Raw genomic sequence first — 20063 nt, 5'->3', positions numbered from 1 at the left:
ATTCTCAGAACGTATGATTATGATGCCCAAGAAAGAAATAAAAAAATTCAGAACCCTACAAGGGACCCCCATCTGGAAGTACAGTCAGCATCTTAATATCTCAAAAGACTCGCGCTGATATTTTCGTATTTAGTCCTCCTACTCTTTGTGTATATATATATAATATACATACATATCTAGGCGCGTCTCAAAGATTCTTCATTCGTCCCAAAATATCTCTCAGAGCTTATAAGCTAATCGCATAAAGTTCATTTTACCGGAGGGAAAAAAAGATCGTATAAAGTTCTAAGATATTTGTTTGACCAAAAAGAGCTCTTTAGATATTTTCACACTCATCCTCCACTTTCTATACCCCCTCGCCTGCACAAAAACTTCCATACTCGCCTTCTACTCACGGTATAGCCTTTTCTTTTCCTTCTCTTGATAAAAAAATCTTAGTCAGAACACTTTTGTTTTTGATAATCTAATTGTTAGGCACCTAAGCTAGCTAGGCCAAGTATTAAGGACACCCACATTAATTGATGTTAGTTTGTTCAAAGAGTGTTTGAGTTTTTGCATCGAGTTCGATTTGTCTTCTTTATAGATCATATTAATTTAGACTATCACTCGTATTAAAAAGCACACACACAATCATATAAGTAAGTTCGGATAAATATTCTCAAATTAATTAGTTGTTTGATTTTTTATATTATTTCATCAATTGGTGACTCGTTGTTTTTTCTTTCTTTTATAAATGTATAAATTGATTCGACAGCCTTACTCATTGATATTTCAACCATCTAGCCAAAGAAAAATATCTTCATTTTTTATCAACCACAGAATAATATCCCACAACAAACTGATATTGTAGAGATAAGAAAAAACTAAATTTTGTTAAGATTATTATATTGGAGTTGATCGAGTTGGGATATTTGGAAAGTGACATGTTATGGTGAGCCAAACACATGTCGGCTGAAGACAGCGAGTAGGTACTTCTGAATACTCTCTTCCTAACTACGTCAAAAAAGCTCCAACAAACCAAAAAATGTCACCCTACCTATAATAAAAGCTGCATATATGCTCCATATAGTGTTTTCATTAGAAACCGAATGCATTAAACATACCAAGCAATCCCTTCAGATTTTCAAACAGCCGCTGGCTAGCTCCGTCCTGGTTGTTCTCCCAACCTCCAAACTCGAAACTCCGTCCGGCGAGTAGATATTGAAACTAAGAAATCAGGATGGAGTCGCACGTGCAGAGCGGTAAAAAGAGGTCGTGGACGGACGAGAAGCACGTGCAGTTCTTGAACAGCATGGAGGCATCGTTTGTGCGCGCCATGTTTGAGAAGAAGGATCATCGCCTTCTTCGTCTCGACCGTTACTTGCCTGATACCTCAGACTCAACCCTAGATCTCAAAACCCTCAACAAAACCAAAAAACAAGGTAATTATATGTTTTTTTTTATGTAGTTTTATTTATATATAAATGTATTTAATAGTTTAATCTTGTGCTTAACGTGAAAAATGTGCGTTTAATTTGGCTCCAGGCTCCACCTCGTCGTTCACACACAAGAATATATAATTTAAATGCCGATCGAATATGTCTTGAGATATTTATGTGCTTTTACCTTATTCAAATTAGAAGGGTAATTTTCTCTAAAACTATAAGCTTTATCTTGTTAATGATGTTTTGTCCAGGCGGCAGAAAGGACGGCGGAGCAGACAAAAGATTAAGGAGGTTTTCATCTCAATCGTTCAATGCATCACAAGATCAGGTTGGTGATTCACACGACAATGAGTAATGAGTTGGTAACCACCATGACAGACTGGATTGAGATTTTGCCTGTCTCTTCTTTTAATTTTTTCTTCAGAGAAGTGGGTTGATTAAGAGTTAATAATAATGTAATTAATTTTGTATCCCCACAGGTGGTCCCACAGTTTGAGATCAGAGCGGTTGGTGATAAAGATGGGAGAGACCAGCTAAATGTACCTGAACAGCTATGATCCAATTCTTGTTAATGTTAATTGTAGCATTAATTTGTAGGGTTTTTCGTTTATAATTTCTTTCGGTCGTTGTGGTAAATGCAGCAGTAGTGACTTTTCGGAAAATGATTGTGATGGTGTAGTTGATTTTTAGGAGGCAAGATTGGCATCGATCCATGATCAAATCACCAAAGTGACCCTGTGATGGGTTGGGTTGGGTACCCTTCAAGGAAGAAAGTAGAAAGAAGACAATAAGAAATCGATCAATAAATAGTACTCAATCTTGATCCTTCCGGCAGCAATCTTATCTTTTTGGATAGGAATAGGATAGAGTTTGTGGCTTAGTTGGGGGGTGAATTTGAGTTGGGAGAGAGAGTTTTTTCTAGGTTGATGAACACAACTTCAAGGAGGAGCATTGCATGATTCAATCCTTTGTGTATTTATTGGAATTAATCTGTTTATGAATCTTAAGTTCTCAAGTTTTGTATTTCCTTTTGTTCCATATATCAATGAATAAAATCTCCTCACTCATGTGGGGTAAGTTTTTTTTTTCTTTTTTTTGGATAAAACGGTATTCTAACTATTCTAACATATAATAAGGGAGATTAAACTCGGGTGCAAAGAGGGGCGGATGCACTTCTATGATCAATTCGCTTCACACACGTATACAACGTGTGGTATTTTTGTACTTCAATATATCATCCTTGACCCAGAAAAATCTTCCATGACTATTCAAATCGTAGCATGATATGTAACCTCCATTGCTTACTTGCCTATGGAGGGTTAAAGAGTACCCACAGGGCTACAGGCTCACAGGCCCACATACACAGAGGTCCAAATGTCCACAGGCCTACAGGCCCACAAAACACAAAGAGCAAAGTATAACAACCTTTATCAGAAGCCAAGCCAACCTTAAGATCTCAAACCCCACATTGTGTCTCTCTAACAGCATTGTCTGTCCCCAACAACTCCACACTCTCTGGTCTTTGAAATACCCAAAAAGAATTGAAGAAGCTAAGAGAAGGGAAGAGAACCATGCTCCAATTCTTCATCACCTACAAGAATCTTATACTTCAACTCTCACTCTCTCTCACACTCACACTCCTCCTCACCTTCCTCAAAATCCCCATCTTCTTCCTCCGTGGCCTCCACACCTACATCCACCCTGACAACGTCCAAAGTGGAGTCCGAGCTGCCATTCGGAGGCCCGATGCCTCCGATTCGGCTTCTGGGTTACCTTCAAAATCCAATTCCGAGCTCAGGAAGAGGTCCAAGTCAAAGGACAAGCCCGAGTTCGATGAAAACAATGCTCAGATCTTTCGCCTAAAGCTCGACGAGGCCCATCTTCAAACCAGGCTCTATTTCAATGAGTATTGCAATGCTTTCACTTTCTCATTTGTATCTCTATCTTGTCTTTTGCTTCAATTATTGTACTTGAATAGCGAATCAAACAATTCTGGGTTTTTGGTTAATGGGATGTTTGTTCCGGTTCTGTTAGGCTTTGCGGGTATTTCTAAGTTGTTAATGTTGCTTGGCAAAGTTTCGTATGAGAAATCTGCGTCGCGGCGGTCAGAGAAGCAACTGAGTGTGCTTTGCGGCGTTGTGGGGTTGGTTTTAGGATATATGGTTTGCTTCACATTTAGTCCTTCGGTTTTAGATTTCAATTTTGACTCAATTGATGGGTCTGGGAGGATCTTTGTTGCTGTTTTAATGGGATGCTTTTCGGGTTTCTTGTTTATGCCCGCAGTGAAGAGTGCGAGGTGCTTTTGGCTTGGAACTGATCAGATTAGGTCTGATTTGGTAATGCTATCATGTGATTGGTTTGGTAGAGTGGTTCTGTATGCAAATTATATGATGATTGTATTCACAGTTCTTTTGTGGATTAATCCATTTGCTGGAATGCTCGTGAACAAGAACATAAATGGAAAAGTTGGAAATGCTGAGATGTTGATTGGCAATGTTGGATTTTCGCCTTCAGATTTTGCTAATTTTAGGCTTTGCTGCTTACTGCTTTCGAGTTTTCTGCAAATTGTTGCTCTACGCCCCAACATACAAATGTATTTGAATGAGGCACTGTTATCTTGGTACCAAAGATTGCATGCTAGCAGGGTTCCAGACTTGGATTTCAGTAGGGCTAAGGTGTTTTTGCACAATCACTACTTATGCCTTGTAGTTGTGCAGTTTCTTGCACCACCAATTGTGTTACTCCTTTTTCTTGGACTATCTCAGATTGATGGTATCTCTTCGGAAAATTACAAATACATTTGTAGTCTAGCGCCTTGCTCTGCCTTTGTGAAAGAAGTGGCTCTCTTTATGGCTTGGTGGGTTATGTTTGTTTGGGCGATTTATAGTTCAGCAACCATTCTTCTATATCGTCGCTGTGTTTTGTATATGTCTTGATGACTTTGATTTGTTGTCTCAACTTTCAAGATTGATCCTTGAGTTGGACCTTTGACGAATTTTGAGTGAGAGTGTTGTTGTGCGTGTAACGGAATTTTCATTACTTAACCTGTGCAATTCTGCATCCCGGGGGAAGGGGGAAGAGAGAATCGAAAGCATGATCGGGTATATCCTTCACCTCCTCTGTTTATTTTGTTGTTATATAAATTTCACACTCATAGAATGTATGCAGTAGTTCAATTTGCATCTAACATATCAGGAGCAAAAAAGGAATTCATGTTAGAGTTCTATGACTGTATTCTCTTCTACCAAAGTCATAGCTCCTGACAGATTAAATTCTATTTCCGCATATAACTGGGACTCCACTGCAATTTACATGAAACTTGGCAAAATAGAAGGGACATTAAGGAAATTTGACCTTTATATTTCTCTCTCTTTAGTTCCTTCTTGTTTGCTCTGCCTTTAAATTTCTTTCGTGTATTTGATGATTTGGTTTTTTGAGGGTATGTTTGTGAAGAATCCTATGAAACATGTTAGGCTTGTACTGATTATTAGAGAGAACCATATTTTAAGAATTTTGTTAAGAAAGGGTGGTTGCTATTATACATCTTGGAAGTATATTGTAGCTGTAAGTACATAGATTTTATGGTTTTTCTTTTGGAAGTTTGCCTAAATGTCAACTTTTTTGGTTCCCAAAATAGGTCTTGCACTCTCATTGGATAGATTTGCTCTAGGAACAGTCTATATTTACTTGAATCATGTGATGATCCTCATGCTGAATGGGGTTAAAATGGAAATGTCCAATTTTTAAGAACCGTCTTTGTAGTTGACCAAGTGTTTTAACTTCCACGAGTTGAGTTCTTGAGGTTATGTCTTTACAAGAATGCTCTCAGTTTATGTTGGATTTTGCACCATAGTTGGTTGTATTAAGTTTACTGACTTACTAGTCGTGCTGAAATTGGACTATGTTGTCTTTTCCATTTTGAAACCGACTTGGAAGTTCATGGTCATACATACATAGCAAAAGGTAAAATTGTTCAAAGCAACAGCGTCAATAAAACCAGGCAGCTAACCTTATTTACTTATACTTGAACGGTGCAAAACAATTGTCAAATTTACACAAGATGTTTATTGGCCTCTTCCATCACATGCGCATGCATACACCAATCCTATGTCGTAGTCGGTAAACAGTAAACTTTGTTTCTGTCTTATGCAGGATGTGTTCCACAGTAAATTATAATTTATCTTATAGGTGTGGGTGTGGGTGTGGCATCAATTATTAGCGAGATTGGACTAAATAGATAGAGAGTATTTTACGCTACTTTAATGCCAACGTCAATCTTGTTTGCTTCTTTACCCGCTTTTATGTATTTTTTTCCTTGGTTTTTGCCCCCACGCGTGAGAATGAAACCAGACCATGTGACGACACTGTCCGCATCTTTGACCTTTTGCTAACTAGTAATTCAATACATTTTTTTAGAGTAGTTGTAAGGCTTAAGTGCTACACTGCCCTCTGAAATTTTGGTCAATTTTCATTTTATCCTCTTAAAATTAAAGTGACCCACTTTGCCCCCTTGACCGATATTTTATGTCTCACTTTGCCTCTCACCGTCAAGTCTGTTAAAAATTCCGTTAAAAAAGTTGATGTGGCACCAATGGGATCCACTATTTGGCTAAACTAAGTGCCATGTGTGAAGAAAAAAAAATTAAAAATTGTCTTTTAAAATTCTTAATTTAACTATTAAAAATAAAAATAATACTTTAAAACAAAAAAAAATTTAAAAGTAGGTTCTATTAGTGCCATGTCAACTTTTTTAACACTTAGTTTGGTGAAATAGTGGGTCCTATTGGGGCCACGTCAGTTTTTTTAATAGAATTTTTAACAGACTTGACGTTGAGGGGCAAAATGAGACATAAAACATCGGTCAAGAGGGCAAAGTGGGTCACTTTAACTTTAAGGGGGTAAAGTGAGACTTGACCAATATTTCAAGGTGCACTGTAGCAATTAAGCCTAGTTATAATAAGAGTTACAATTTTTTTATTAGAAGAGTATAAATGATGGTCTAAACTACTCTAATAGTATGTTTATTAATCTGTAATTGGATTAGGAGGAAATGTATTGAGGAGGAGTTTGATTGAGGAGAATTAGATTTCGGATTTCTACTGAAGTTGTTTACTAAACTATATGGATTGATGGGAGTTAGATTCTGGATTTCTATTAAAGTTGTTTACTAAATCATATGAAATTGGGGTAAAAGTGGTAATAATTACTAAAATATCCTCGTTGTTAGGTTAAGGTAGATGATAAATTTGGAATTTTTAAAATTGTGTAAGGATATAATGGGTAAAAAAGATGAATTCATAATGGGTTAGTTCTTCACGAATTAGAATATCACCTTCCACTCAAGAATGAATTCATGATTTTGCATGAGCCCAACTTACTTTTCAATTCTTTGATGTGAAGTAAACGAAGGATTACTCCATAGGTGAAATTCAATTCCTGATTAGTAAACACACTATAAATTAATCTTTACGAGATATGACATTTGAACTTGGATACTAAAAGGGGATTAACTGTCGTGGCAACTGGTTGAACCCACTTCATCTGCAAAGCTAGTTATTTTAGGCCACTTCACTAGTAATATCTATCTGTGTCTTCTCCCACCTGAGTTCAAAACACCATTTAAAACTCATAAATGAAAGTAATTTACAATTTCTATAGGAGTTTAAAAAATACTAATTAATTTGAGAGTGAAACCTCAAACTCATTAAAGTACAAATAATAGTCTAAATTACTCTAAATTAATCTTTACGGGAAGTGGCAATTGAATTTGAATACAAAAGAGGAATTAACTGCCTCGGCAACTGATCGAACCCACGTCTCCATCTGCAAAGCTACTTATTTTAGGGCACTTCGCTAATAATGTCTATCTATGTTCTCTCCTGCCGGAGTTCAAAACACCATATTCACTGATTAAAACTCATAAATGAAAGTAATTTACAATTTCTATATGAGTTCAAAACACACTAACTAATTTGAGGGTGAAACCTCAAACTCATTAGAATATCCTTTTTGTGAAAGGAATTAAAATTAAAATATAACTGGTGCCTTGAATACATACATGAACTTGCAATACCACCGGCCTCTTATATGTTGCCACGTATACACAACCGAGAAAATCTGACTCCGGAAGTTTCTCGAAAATTATAAAGAGTTTCGTGTGTTTTCCTCTGTTTTTTCACACACTCTCTCTCCCATACGAATACGATCGATCGTATAAATCCTTTGAATTCCTCAAAGAACCTTCTAGAACTACGAAACCGACCCTCACCTTCATTCCTCCAAACTCTCTCTCTCTCTCTCTGTTTTGCTCCATCGTCTCCAAAGCCTTCATCTCTCATATTCTAAAATTTTGATTTCGATTCTATTTTTCATCTTTTTATAGTTAATTAGATTCTGTTTTAATTAGTTTGGTAGAGGCGTGACTTTCGATATGGCTCCGACGTCGGTGGAGCCGAACGGCGGCGAATCCACATCCAGCGAGTCATCCCAGAGAGCTTTACCGACACCATTTCTGACCAAGACGTATCAGCTGGTCGATGATCCCTCAATCGACGACGTCATCTCCTGGAACGACGACGGATCTAGCTTTGTCGTGTGGAACCCCACCGTCTTCGCCAGAGATTTGCTCCCCAAGTATTTCAAGCACAACAACTTCTCTAGCTTCGTCAGGCAGCTCAACACCTACGTAAGTCCTCTATTTCTCTTCTTCAATTTCCGATTGAATTTATAAAAATAATAATGTTTCTGTTATTTATTTGATTATTTTTGGATCTTTAGGGATTTAGAAAGGTTATACCAGACCGTTGGGAATTCTCGAACGATTGCTTTCGAAGAGGCGAAAAGCGGCTTCTCTGCGAGATACAGCGCCGAAGAATCATGCCTCCGGCGCCGTCGGTGGTCGTTTCGCCGATGGCGACGGCAGCGGCGGTTCCGAATGCGAAACCTATGATATCTCCGTCAAACTCCGGCGAGGAGCAGGTGATTTCGTCGAGCTCGTCGCCGATCAGGGCTCCGTCCGAGCTCATAGACGAGAACGAAAAGCTGAGAAAGGAGAACATGCAGCTCACCAAGGAACTGGCGGAAGTCAAGTCTCTCTGCAACAACATCTTCAGCATGGTCTCGAATTACGCGTGCGCACAATCGGAAAGCGGTTTCCCGGACGTGAAACCGCTGGATTTGATGCCTGGGAAGCGGTTCTCCGGCGACGGCGAGAAGGAAGAAGAGGAGGCGAGCCCGAAGCTTTTTGGTGTGGCGATTGGAGCCAAGCGAGCAAGAGAGACCGTCGGCGACGGTGTAGAGGAGGATGAGACCGGGTTACGACTGCAGCAACCGAGTGGTGGTGGCGACGTTAAATCAGAGCCGTTAGATGTGGATCGTCACGAAACGCCGTGGCTGAATCAGCGCCACATGGCTAATCAGAGGGTGTGTAATTGATTATTGATTAGTTAGTTTAGATATTAGAAGGAGTAAGTTGAAACTGGGTGGGGTGAAAGTTGAAACCCCGTTACTTACAAGGATTGAGGCACGTGTTAAAAATGGGTTCACGTGCGTCGTCAACCTTTAGGGACCCATTTGAAGAAATTTCTTAGACTTTCTAGACTTATTTTTAATGGTTTCTTTTGCTATTGCATATGGTGCTTTGCATAATAAAGCGCATGTAATCTGATCAAATATTTCCCACTTCGCCATCAAGCAAGGGAATAGTCAATTATCAGACCCAAAAAAGATAAAAGACAAAAAAAGAAGGTGAAATGGGGAATTTAAGGAACGTGCTTTTGTTGTTGCTAATTGTGTGGGCAATTAGTTAATTTCCAGTAAGACTAGGTTTGATCATAGGTTCATGGTATCTTCTTAGGACGGCTAGTTATTCGTTTCCAAAGTCTTTGTTTTAAAAGAGCATTTTTGCGGCTGTCCTCTTGGAAAAGTGTTTTGCGCTCTTTTTTGTTTTGCTTGCCGTCCCTAAATTCCACAGATAAGAGAGCTGCCCCTCTTTGACTGCTTTACCATTTTCATCCTGACCTTATGAATTTTTAAGTGTTTCTCCAAAGGGTGGTGCTAGAGGCACCAACTTTGGGCACCAACTTGCTCACCAACTCTCTAATAGAGGTGGAGCCCGCCAATACAACGGGTCCCACGCTCTATTAGAGAGTTGGTGAGTAAGTTGGTGCCCAAAGTTAGTGCCTCTAGAAATTCCTTCTCGAAATTGGGGGGGTGAGGCTGAGATGGACTTGAAGCTGTTCAAACTTCAATTTTGCTTTGCATGAAAAGAATTTGCAGATAACAACATATACCTTGTGTTGTTACTATGAATACTACTCTGATAACCTTTATGAGCTTAATGTGAAAGAAGAAATGAAACGGTAAAGTAGGAACCAGGAGCAGGAGTATTGAAATTCTGGCTTGTGATTAGGTTAGCAGACTAATATAGCATTAGCATTACAACTTAGAAGTCCTACTACTTGCTAACTACTTTACATCACCATCATTGTTGTCATAACAACAACAACAACAAACCTATTACACTCAACACCACATAGGCAAGTCTACATTTTACACGTCTTTGATCCCTTCAGGGAACTAAACACTTGAAGCATGGTTGGCCTGCTGGCAGGGTTATCAGAAAGGCAAACACGGGCAATGTCCAGCACTTGAAGCATCTCTTTCTTCGAATCCGCATTGAGTACGATTGGATCAAGAACATCGGCAGCTTGCCCTTTTTTCATCTTTTGAACAACCCAACCGACCAAGTTCCCGCCTTCCATCTCTTTGAAGTCAGGTCCAGTGGGCTCCTTCCCTGTCACCAATTCAAGCATTATTACACCAAAGCTATAGACATCTCCCTTTGTGGTAGATCTCCCACTTTGTCCATACTCTGGTGGGATGTAGCCAAATGTTCCTGCAATGTCAGTTGAAATGTGAGTCTCACAAGCACTGATCAATCTTGCAAGTCCAAAGTCTGCAACCTTTGGCTCAAAGTCTTCATTGAGCAAGATGTTGCTGGCTTTAATATCCCTGTGAATGATGTGGGGAATAAAACCATGATGAAGAAATGCCAGGCCACGGGCTGCACCCAAAGCAATTTTAAAACGTCTGTCCCAATCCAGGACTTCAAGTTCTCCAGTTCGATTCCTCAGCCAAATGTCTAGGCTCCCATTAACCATATACTCATAAACAAGGAGCTTCTCCTCACCAAGAGAGCAGTACCCAAGCAATGGAACGAGATTTTGGTGGTTTACCTTACCCAAGGTTTCCATTTCAGCAATGAATTCTCGATGTCCCTGGGTTTTATACTCGCTTAGCTTCTTAACTGCAACTGTTTTCCCATTGGACAGAGTGGCCTTGTACACAGTTCCAAAGCCTCCATCTCCAATTATGTTTGTCTTGCAGAAATTGTTGGTGGCTTCAAGTATATCAACTAAAGTTAACTTCAGAAGTGGCTGCTGAAACATGGCCACATTGATGCTCAGAGGTTCCTTTGATCTGCTGCTACTGAGGAAATAGAGATTATGATCTAAGAAACTGCTTAACTTGCTTTCCTCAGTTTCTTCAGGATCATGACGACTGCTTCTGGTAACCCATCTTATTAAAGCTAAAGCTACGACAACAATTATCAGAGCACTTCCAACTACAATAGCTGCAACTCCCCCAGCATTCAACAAAGCTGACTTATCAAAAGTTTTGACTTGGCAATCCACATTCATGATTCTCCCACACAACCTTTTATTACCAGCAAGTGATATTTTCGACAGATTCTGGCAAATACCAGTCTTGGGAATCGGCCCTTCCAACCTATTCTCTGCAAAGTTCAAGTAAAACAGATTGTTGAGGCTGCATACTTTCTCTGGAATCTGCCCAGAGAGCTTGTTACTTGAAACATCGAAATACTCCAGTTGCATCAGATTCCCCAGGTCTGGAGGAATCTCTCCTCTAAACAAATTTGAATGAAGATCTAAATATGTCAAGTATGACAGATTTCCCAAAGAAAGGGGCAGCTCCCCATTAAAGAAATTATTGCTCAAGTTCATATTTTCAATCCTCCAAGCCATGGAATTTGAGAAGAGCTCATCAACACGACCAGAAAGCCTGTTCTGCTGAACATACAACCCCACAAGATTCTGCATGCTTGAAAGAGATGAAGGGAGCTCCCCATCCAGCTTGTTACAGCTTAAATCTAAGTGGGTTAGCCCTTTCAAGTTCCCAAAGCTTATAGGTACAGCACCAGATAACTTATTGCCAGTCAGATTAAGCTTTACCAAACTTCCCAAACGACCTAAGCTTCTAGGCATGGTGTTTGTTAGCTGGTTATTTCCAAGATACAAGCCTTGAAGCTTGGGGGATTCACCAAATTCTGGAGGAATGGAACCACTGAGCATGTTGCCGGACAAATCCAAGGTTGTAAGATTTGTTAAGCGCGAGAGGGATTTTGGAATTCCCCCAGACAGCATGTTGTTGCTGATCAATAGATCCACCAGAACAACACAGTTACCCAAATCTTCAGGTATTGTGCCAGACAGTATATTGTAGGACAAATCAAGCACTCCAACATGTTGAACAAAGCTCAAATCAGGGATAGTAACTTGCCGAAAATACGAGGATGGCTTTGAAGGAATTGATCCAGACAGCTTATTATGAGAAAGTACCAGGCATTGCAATTGAGCCAAGTCCTCAATCTCCACCGGAATAGAGCCACTGAGTTGGTTGTTTCCCAGTTCCAATGTCGTAAGTCCTGTGCACCGGCCAATCTCAGCAGGAATGTTTCCTTCAAGAAGATTTGAATTCAAGTTAAGAACAGAAAGGGTACTGAGATTTCCAATCTCCTTAGGTATAGTGCCTGTCAACTGATTGTTACTAAGAACAAGCCTTTCCAATGCAGCTGCCCTACCAATTGCCTTTGATAGAGAACCCCTCAACTGGTTATTAGAAGCTGAAAATTCCATCAAATTGACCGAGTTCCAAAAACTTGTAGGTATTGTACCCGTGAAATTGTTTGAATCAAGGTCGAGCACCATCAGTGGAAGCTCTGAAAGGTAACCAGGGATTGGCCCAGCAATCTGATTATTGACCAAAACCAACTGAGTAAGGTTCCTACACTTCACAAAAGTGTTCTCAATCGTTCCTGAGAGGAAATTACTATCCAGATCAATCTCGACGAGCGAGACCGCATTACAGAGCTCTTCTGGAATTGGACCCGACAACCTGTTGCTGCTCAAACTAAGGGACCTAAGCGTAGAACAATTCCCAATCTCAGGTGGGATTTTCCCAGAAAACGAATTGCTCGAAAGCAAAATTGATTCAACCTGATGCCAGTTTCCGAGCCAAGGAGGCAATGGTCCGGAAAGATTGTTCTTCTCAGCAGAAAACGTCAAAACGTGAAGCTCAGAAAGCTCCTCTGGTAGCGACCCAGAAAGCGAATTGAAGGAAAGCATCAAAGTCTTCAAATTCCTACAGTTTCCCAGCTCAGCAGGGACAGAGCCATTAAGTTCAGCAAAGACTAAATTCAGAATACTCAACTTCTGCAACTTCCCGATGGCTTTCGGTATGGAACATCTCAATGGGTTGTATGAGAGGTCAAGTTTACTCAGTGATTCCAACTTGGATAACTCTTCAGGCAATGGACCGGTTATGGAACATGAAGGAGAATCAAGATTCTCGAGCCGTGAAAGGTCACCGATTTCACGAGGCAATGGACCCGAAAAATGGTTAGCGCCAATGTAGAGGTCGGTCAGATTCTTCAAGCTACCAATTTCAGGTGGAAGAGTACCAGAGAGAGAGTTGTTGGATATGTCCAAGGAAACTAAAGATGGAAGCTTTGAAATCTGAGGTGGGATTTGGCCGTGGAGGAGGTTCGAGGAGAGGTCAAGGACGGTGAGGTTAGGGAGAGAGAAAAGCGAGGGAGGGAGTGTGCCTCTGAGTGACAGAGTTGGGAGGGCGAGTGCAGTGACTCGGCCGAGTTGGCAAGAGACGCCGACCCAGTTGCAGTGTGGGATGGATGGCCTCCATGAAGAGAGAAGTTCAGGGTTTTCAAGTGCGGTCTTGAAAGAAAGCAGGGCTTCTCTTTCTGGGCTCTGCTCATTATGGTCAACAATGGCATTGGTGAGTAGGAAGAAACACTGAAAGGCTAAGAGTACGAAAAACAGAGGCTTATCCGACGCCATGAAACACAGAGAGATATTGAACAAAAGAAAAAACAGAGGGCCCAAAGCTGTGTTGCAAAGAAATGAAGGTAGAAGAAAACTAAGGGCTCATTGCAGCTGCTGCATTCGAGCGAGTAGCCACAGAGAGTTGAGTGTTTGCCAAGAAGCCCCCATAAACATCAAAACAAGATGTTATTAAATCGGTCAGAGAGCGGCACGCAGATCACGTGACTTGTACTCTCTTCATAACGCCAATTCTGTTTTCATTTGCAAAAAGGGCCCTATTTTGACCAAAAATATATCTTTCTCGAATTTATACTTTCGACCCAAATACTCTTCGTATTCCAAAATTCACCCTAGTGCCCTACTTCGCCCTACTTCGCCCTACTTCAGAGAATCCGGCTTTTGTCTCTTTTTCTTTTCGTTTTCAATTCTCAAGTGTGCTCTTCTGCTTCGGAAATTAGGGGTTTTGTTTCTTGTGCATGTCCTCTCTCTCTCTCTCTCTCTCTCTCTCTCTCATTCTTTTTTGTGATTGAATATGTATATGATTTGTTTTTGTAGCTGTGGGCTTGGTGGGTTTTGCAGCTTTAGCACTATGTATGGATATAATTACATTGCTTATGAGAATAAGTATAGTATGACCTTTTGTAGTGGTATCATTATTAGACTATGATTATATTATCCTCCTTTCATGCTATTTATTTACTTTAATGTGATTTGCGAGAATTTGGAATTTTAGCAATTACTTTTTCACTCCAAGTCTTGTGTTCGAAGCCTCTCTCCTCAACTCAAAGTCGCTTGTATTAAAAAAAAATTGAATTTTAAATTGGATTGGGGTTATTTCTTATGATGCTACTCTATATCTTTGTGAAAGTGTGAAAGCGTGGAAGAAATATCTTTATATTTGTTCATCCAATTGAATTGATAGGGGCAAATTCACAAATACTTGTACCTTTGATATGCTTACTTACAGTATGGGGGTCCACAGGATTTGGGTTAAAAGTATAAATAACTGAAATAGAGGAGTGAGGTTGGAAACGTGAGTCGTGTGAAGCTTCTTACAAAATGACAAAGAAAGGTGCTTTGGTTGCTGCCCAACGCCAGAAAGCTGAGGATGAAAGTAGAAGTTACAGTGGATAAAATGTGACCCCATCTACTTTTTTGTATGGTTATTGAAAAATAATCTGTATGCTTCGCGAAAACAAAAACCTCTTTTTTGAATCCAACCAACCAACAGCAATAAATAAGTTTTCTCAATGCCAATATTGGAAAGCACAGCAAATTCAACAAGAAAATTACATTGGAAAACACCAAGTGATACAAGTTGAACATTTATATCACTCTCCATTTTGGGTTTGCAATTGAACAAGAATTATCTAATTTTCAAAATACATGTTTATACTACCGCTTAACAAAATATTAAGTTTAAACTATCGATTATACTCGAAAAACAACAAAACACTATAATATAACACAATTGGTACTGGAATCTTAAGTGAACTGACAAAAAAGCCCTCGTGAGTAGAGAGTGGGGGACTTTGGGGGCATTCAAATTTAATATCAGCTCTGCAATTCATCTGCATAGTTGAGGACATGGGATTATGGTTATTTTGGTCATTGTGATATATATTATAGGCTTTTTATCACAAAACGTCCCTCACGTTTGCTAAACTATTAGATTGCATCCTTAAAGTTTTTTTGTATCACTTATGGTCCCTAACGTTAATATAGGTGCTCTTAAATAGTCCCTCTGTCAAAAAAACTATTAAATTCAAGGATATAATCGTAAAATCAATTCAAAATATTATAAAAAATATATATATAAATTTCTCTCTCCCCTCTTTCTTTTTTATTTTCTTTCCTTCTCTCTCTCTCTTTTCTTCTTTCTTCCTCTCCCCGAGTTCAGAACTACAGCGGCGAAGAAGAGGATTAGGAGGGAGATCAAGCTTCTCTTTCTTGGGGTTGGGTTGGGATATTGGTGGGGATTGGGACGGGGATCGCCTTTTCAATGTTCTCCTGGGCTTGGGACTGGAATTGGGAGATTTGAAGCTGCTGTTGTTGTCAAGGCAGAGCATGGACAAGTGTTTGCCAACCACCGCTGCGTATTCTTCTTCTTCTTCTTCTTCTTCTTCTTCTGGTTTTGGGTTCTTAATGTTCTGGTCACTGCATTCAACCATTAATTCTTCTTGAACAAATTCTTATCTCTGAAATTAATTAATTCTTCTTCTTCTTCTGGTAGGGAGGGAGAGATTCTTGAGATTCTTGAATATTTTATTTTAATAATTGGATGCAGAGTTTCGAATGAAATGCCTCCTCTCTCTTATATAAATACAGCAAAATATATATATATATATTTAAAGGCATGTGAGAGTCTTTTCAACTTTCAACTTTGATAGTTGATGAAAGAAAGAGGAGAGAGAAGACTGAACTTGGGGAGAGGAAGAAAGAGAGAGAAGAGAGAAGGAAAGGAAATAGAAAAGAAAGAGGGGAGAGAGAAATTTATATATATTTTTTATAATTTTAAATTGATTTTACAATTATATCCTTGAATTTAACAGTTTTTTTGACGGAGGGACTATTTAAGAGCACCTATATTAACGTTAGGGACCATGAGTGATACAAAAAAACTTTAAGGATGCAATCTAATAGTTTAGCGTTCTGTGATAAAAAGCCTATATTATATACAATCTTCGAATTTTTCTGATTACTTTATAAAACATGGCAGTTTATTTGCACTTGGGATAGTGATATATGATGAGACATGAGAGTAAGGAAAGGATATAGTGGGGGCTGAGCTGTCCCTTGATAGGAAGCAAAAACTAAAAACAGGAATTTTCCTCTGTTTTGATGCAGCCTTGCCCTGAATCCTGATTGACACCATTTCATTTCATCTATAATTTTTCTTTATCATATAAACTCTCAACATTTTAATGTCAAATATTGTAATAATAATATAAACCTTAATAATTTGCAAGTCCACTCCACTGCTTCTTGTATTATATCATTATATGGATATGTGAAATATTACGAAAGAATGCTGATAACATTTGTCTTTTGTCCTCTCAGAAAAGCTGATATTGGCAGAAAGCTTTTACACACTAGATAATAAGATATAGATAGAGGCCCAGAGGGAGGTACATCTGCCTTGTCTTATTGAAGCATTTTTTTTCTTCATGAAAATAATTGAACCAACTGTATGGTTTTGTTTGTGTCAGCCCGTGTTTGAGAGGCAAAAAACTTCAAAGATCATGTTCATTGCATATATCACATGGCAAACAGATCTTTTGTACCAAAAGCATCAAACATTTACATTTTTATGCTCTTCTCTTCTCTTCTCTTCTCTTCAGAACCATAAAATTTCAAAACAAAATTTCCCAACACAACACACAAGACTTGTTCTGTTTCAAAATTTGTAAGCTACGCAAGGTTTTGATTTTTCTTTGACATTTAAACTTTTTTGTTTTTGTTTTGGTACGTCCTTTAAACTTTTTGCTGAGTAGAGTAACTGTGTAAACAGCAAACAACAGTAATTAAATATTAGCAGCTGAGAGAGGCACACTGCATGAGCTCCATGAAAATTTGAAACATTTCCTGTTCCTGCAGTTATAGATAGACATAAACAGATAGGCTTCCTAACAAAGTAAACAAGGCATTAATAACTGCATCACAGATGAATAGTGAAGGCAAGTTTTGGGATGGGATCTCTGGCGGGGGGGCACATGTTGTTCAGTGTTTATGCATACATGATACATAACATAATAATATGGAAACAATTTAAGAGAAGATTTATGGGAAAAATTTAAGAGTCTGCGATTGAATATGGAAAGCTTTTTATGATGGTGTGGTGTTGGAATCTGTGAAGGAATTCCAAAAATTGAAGACTGAGAAAGATTTGTGAAGTGACTTTGCGTGACAAAAGCAAGTGAGTGGATCAAAATTTACTCATCACTGACTGCAAGCATTGCAATTTGGCATCGGGGCCTCATTTTAAGTGCAAAGCTTCCGAGTGCCAGTGCCTAAACTCAAATAATCAAAACTCATACGTATATGTCTCTGTGGGTGACGACTGTGAGAGAAGAAGATAACCATTGCCATATATAGATTCCCTCTTTTTCTATGCACTGCTCTGCTCTGCTCTGATCTGCTCTATTCTGCTCTGTGTGGCGTGGGTTATACATTGATGACAATAGGCCTTGATTTCTCTCTCTCCCTCTCCCTCTCTGTGTTTTGGATGATCACACACTTTGTTGGACCATTGTTCTTGAGCCTCAAACAAGACCTTCCATCGAAACAACATACCTCACAGGCCTTCACTTGGGCTCTTTGTGCCTTTGATTGTTTGGAATCACTACAAATAGCCCAAGATATTATGACGAGTAACTGGGCCAACTCATATACATTGGTGGGTCAAAGAACCATGTCAAGCCCATGTAAACTTCTCCAAAATCCAAATGTCAATGGACCAATTTGGCCACAGAATTTAAATCCAATGGTCAATAAATTTGAGCCTTACCCTGTTGAAATTGGGCTTTGTTGGGTTAAGTCCATATTTGCATCTTGATTTCAATAATTTTTTTTAAAATACAAGCAATAGTCTAAACTACGAGAGGAGGAAGTTTTTCACTCACATACTACCAAGGCATCATAGGGGTTCAAACCTTGAGACCACTGATTTGTAAGGCCATTCCCCAATGAGGGCCTTAAATTGGGCCCTATCTCCTTGGGGCTCCTAAATATAAAGCCCAAGTGCAAAAAGGCATGCCCAATGGCAGAATTTTTGGGCTTTATATCATAAAACTAGCCCGAGATAATCCTAAATCTGTGAACTCGTATAATAGAGCCTTAGAGCCCCAGCGGGCCCCACATTTTGAAAAAACTGAACCTGCAAAAGCATGAAAAACCAGCAGGCCCTACATATTGAAAAGCATTAAAAATTACTTTTTCTGTTGCAACGGTCCTTCTTACGTTGTTTCATTCTTCTTCTTCTTCTTTTTTTCCTCTTTGCTTTCATTTTTTTTTTCTTTCATGGGCATACTTCAATTGTTCTATGTTTCTAGATTTAAATATGCTTCCTTTTTTTAGGTACAAATTTGAAACATTAGGACTTTATAACATAAACATACATTAAAAGAAAATAAGTTAACAACCCAAAAATTAATGAGTAAAATAAATTACATTGTAAAAAAAAATACTTATAGAGCCTCTCATTGTGAAAAAGATACCTTTAGATCCCGTAATATTCCATCGGAGCTCTAAATGGGGCTCTATCCACCATATTTAGAGCCTAAATCATTGGGGATGGCCTAAGTCAATACCCCTTCCCAACCCCACAAACAATTCTAGCTGTCAATTTACTTGAGATAATTATGGGTTAATTGAAGAGGGAAGCATACTCTAGTTTAAGCATATTATACTATTAGGTCTAAATTTACCCAGGAAATGAAAATATTGCAAGGCAAGGAACAAAGGATGACCACCAAGAAAAGGCTGTGATTCCATTCTGTTCTATTATTGTATAATATTCTCTATCTCTATAGTAGAGTAGAAGTAGTAGAATAAAATAAGCTATTCCCTAAGCATCTCCGAAGGGTATAGACAAACAAAATAGGCAAAAGTGTATTATATAGCCTGATGCGGCATGTTGCCTATTAGTTGCCTCTTGGAAAAACTACTTTAGACGAATGAACTAGGCAATACAATATTATATTATTTATTTTCATATTTTATATTTACCTCATTTCACCCATCACAAAAAAAAACAAAAACAAAAAAAATGTAGCATTTTATAATATAAAAAAATATGTGGGACTCAATATACCTATTCTCTTTGGGAAATATTTTTCTCACCGCTTTAATCTAATGTATACCTTCACCATCATTTTCAACACTTGACACGTGTCCTTTAGCATAATCATAGTTAATTCTTTACTTTATATTTATGCAATCATGATTATATTAATAGACACGTGTCAAATATTAAGAAGAGTGGTGAGAGCACATCTTGGGTTAAAGTGGCGAGCAAAAATGCTCTCATTCACTTTGAAGTATGCAATATTACCTTAAAGCAAGAAAATTTTGATGTGACAAGGTAAATGAAGTTTGCCTACCCTTTTGCCTCTTCCGTCAGAGATGCTCAACCATTCAATTAACATCCAAGAAAAGGACATTTGGGGGCCTATTTGACTAGAAGAAAGTGAAGGGTGCCCAAAAGTTATGAAACGTGTCGAATGTCGAAGAAAAGAACACACAGAGATTGGCCATAATTTATGCTGATCATTGGAGAAGTGAGTGAGAGAGTGAATATGACGAGAAGGAGTCGATGTTATGAAATGAAGAAAATGAAAAGCTTTCTATCATGATATTCATGATCAGACAAATGAGTGAGGTGTCAAGCTTGGAGAGGTTAATTCCCATTCATGCATCATAATCCATGGGGTAAAGTGGTTTGCATCTTCCAAGATTCCTTTGGTTTTTGTATTTGGGGCATTTTGTTTGGCATTCAAAT

The 20063-nt window shown here is 38.7% G+C and overlaps 4 protein-coding genes across 5 annotated transcripts; 3 read left to right on the top strand and 1 right to left on the bottom strand.

Annotated features, from left to right (window-relative positions):
• Positions 1–1002: 1002 nt before the first annotated feature.
• LOC110767680 (uncharacterized) lies at positions 1003–2447 on the top strand. Of its 2 annotated transcripts, none has more exons than XM_088247758.1 (3): positions 1003–1421; positions 1676–1786; positions 1904–2447. In XM_088247758.1, the coding sequence occupies exons 1-2, from the start codon at positions 1220–1222 to the stop codon at positions 1777–1779; spliced, it is 306 nt and encodes a 101-aa protein (XP_088103884.1). In that variant the 5' UTR covers positions 1003–1219; the 3' UTR covers positions 1780–1786; positions 1904–2447. The 2 variants fall into 2 exon arrangements, with proteins under 2 accessions (XP_088103884.1, XP_021826982.1); XM_021971290.2 differs by having other exon boundaries at positions 1015–1421; positions 1676–1752.
• Positions 2448–2864: 417 nt separating this feature from the next.
• On the top strand, positions 2865–4583 carry LOC110767679 (transmembrane protein 161AB protein). Its single transcript, XM_021971289.2, has one exon. The coding sequence runs from the start codon at positions 2996–2998 to the stop codon at positions 4358–4360; it is 1365 nt and encodes a 454-aa protein (XP_021826981.1). The 5' UTR covers positions 2865–2995; the 3' UTR covers positions 4361–4583.
• Positions 4584–7604: 3021 nt separating this feature from the next.
• HSFB2A (heat shock transcription factor B2A) lies at positions 7605–9054 on the top strand. The gene is made up of 2 exons (XM_021971288.2): positions 7605–8109; positions 8202–9054. Exons 1-2 carry the CDS (start codon positions 7855–7857, stop codon positions 8856–8858), a joined length of 912 nt encoding a protein of 303 aa, XP_021826980.2. The 5' UTR covers positions 7605–7854; the 3' UTR covers positions 8859–9054.
• Positions 9055–9809: 755 nt separating this feature from the next.
• EMS1 (Leucine-rich repeat transmembrane protein kinase) lies at positions 9810–13775 on the bottom strand. Its single transcript, XM_021971363.2, has one exon. The coding sequence runs from the start codon at positions 13577–13579 to the stop codon at positions 9968–9970; it is 3612 nt and encodes a 1203-aa protein (XP_021827055.2). The 5' UTR covers positions 13580–13775; the 3' UTR covers positions 9810–9967.
• Between the last annotated feature and the right edge of the window lie 6288 nt (positions 13776–20063).

The sequence above is a fragment of the Prunus avium genome, chromosome 2 (assembly GCF_965620075.1).
Source record: "Prunus avium chromosome 2, drPruAviu1.hap1.1, whole genome shotgun sequence".
NCBI classification, from domain to species: domain Eukaryota; kingdom Viridiplantae; phylum Streptophyta; class Magnoliopsida; order Rosales; family Rosaceae; genus Prunus; species Prunus avium.
This window is presented reverse-complemented; position numbering and strand designations above follow the sequence as displayed.

Excerpts from the sequence above, each read along its gene's own strand:
- LOC110767680 (XM_021971290.2), top strand. The coding sequence starts at position 1,220 with ATGGAGTCGCACGTGCAGAGCGGTAAAAAGAGGTCGTGGACGGACGAG. Across the intron at positions 1,422-1,675 it reads CAACAAAACCAAAAAACAAG|GCGGCAGAAAGGACGGCGGA; the intron begins GTAATTATATGT and ends TGTTTTGTCCAG. Across the intron at positions 1,753-1,903 it reads TCAATGCATCACAAGATCAG|GTGGTCCCACAGTTTGAGAT; the intron begins GTTGGTGATTCA and ends GTATCCCCACAG.
- LOC110767679 (XM_021971289.2), top strand. The coding sequence starts at position 2,996 with ATGCTCCAATTCTTCATCACCTACAAGAATCTTATACTTCAACTCTCA.
- HSFB2A (XM_021971288.2), top strand. The coding sequence starts at position 7,855 with ATGGCTCCGACGTCGGTGGAGCCGAACGGCGGCGAATCCACATCCAGC. Across the intron at positions 8,110-8,201 it reads TCAGGCAGCTCAACACCTAC|GGATTTAGAAAGGTTATACC; the intron begins GTAAGTCCTCTA and ends TTGGATCTTTAG.
- EMS1 (XM_021971363.2), bottom strand. The coding sequence starts at position 13,579 with ATGGCGTCGGATAAGCCTCTGTTTTTCGTACTCTTAGCCTTTCAGTGT.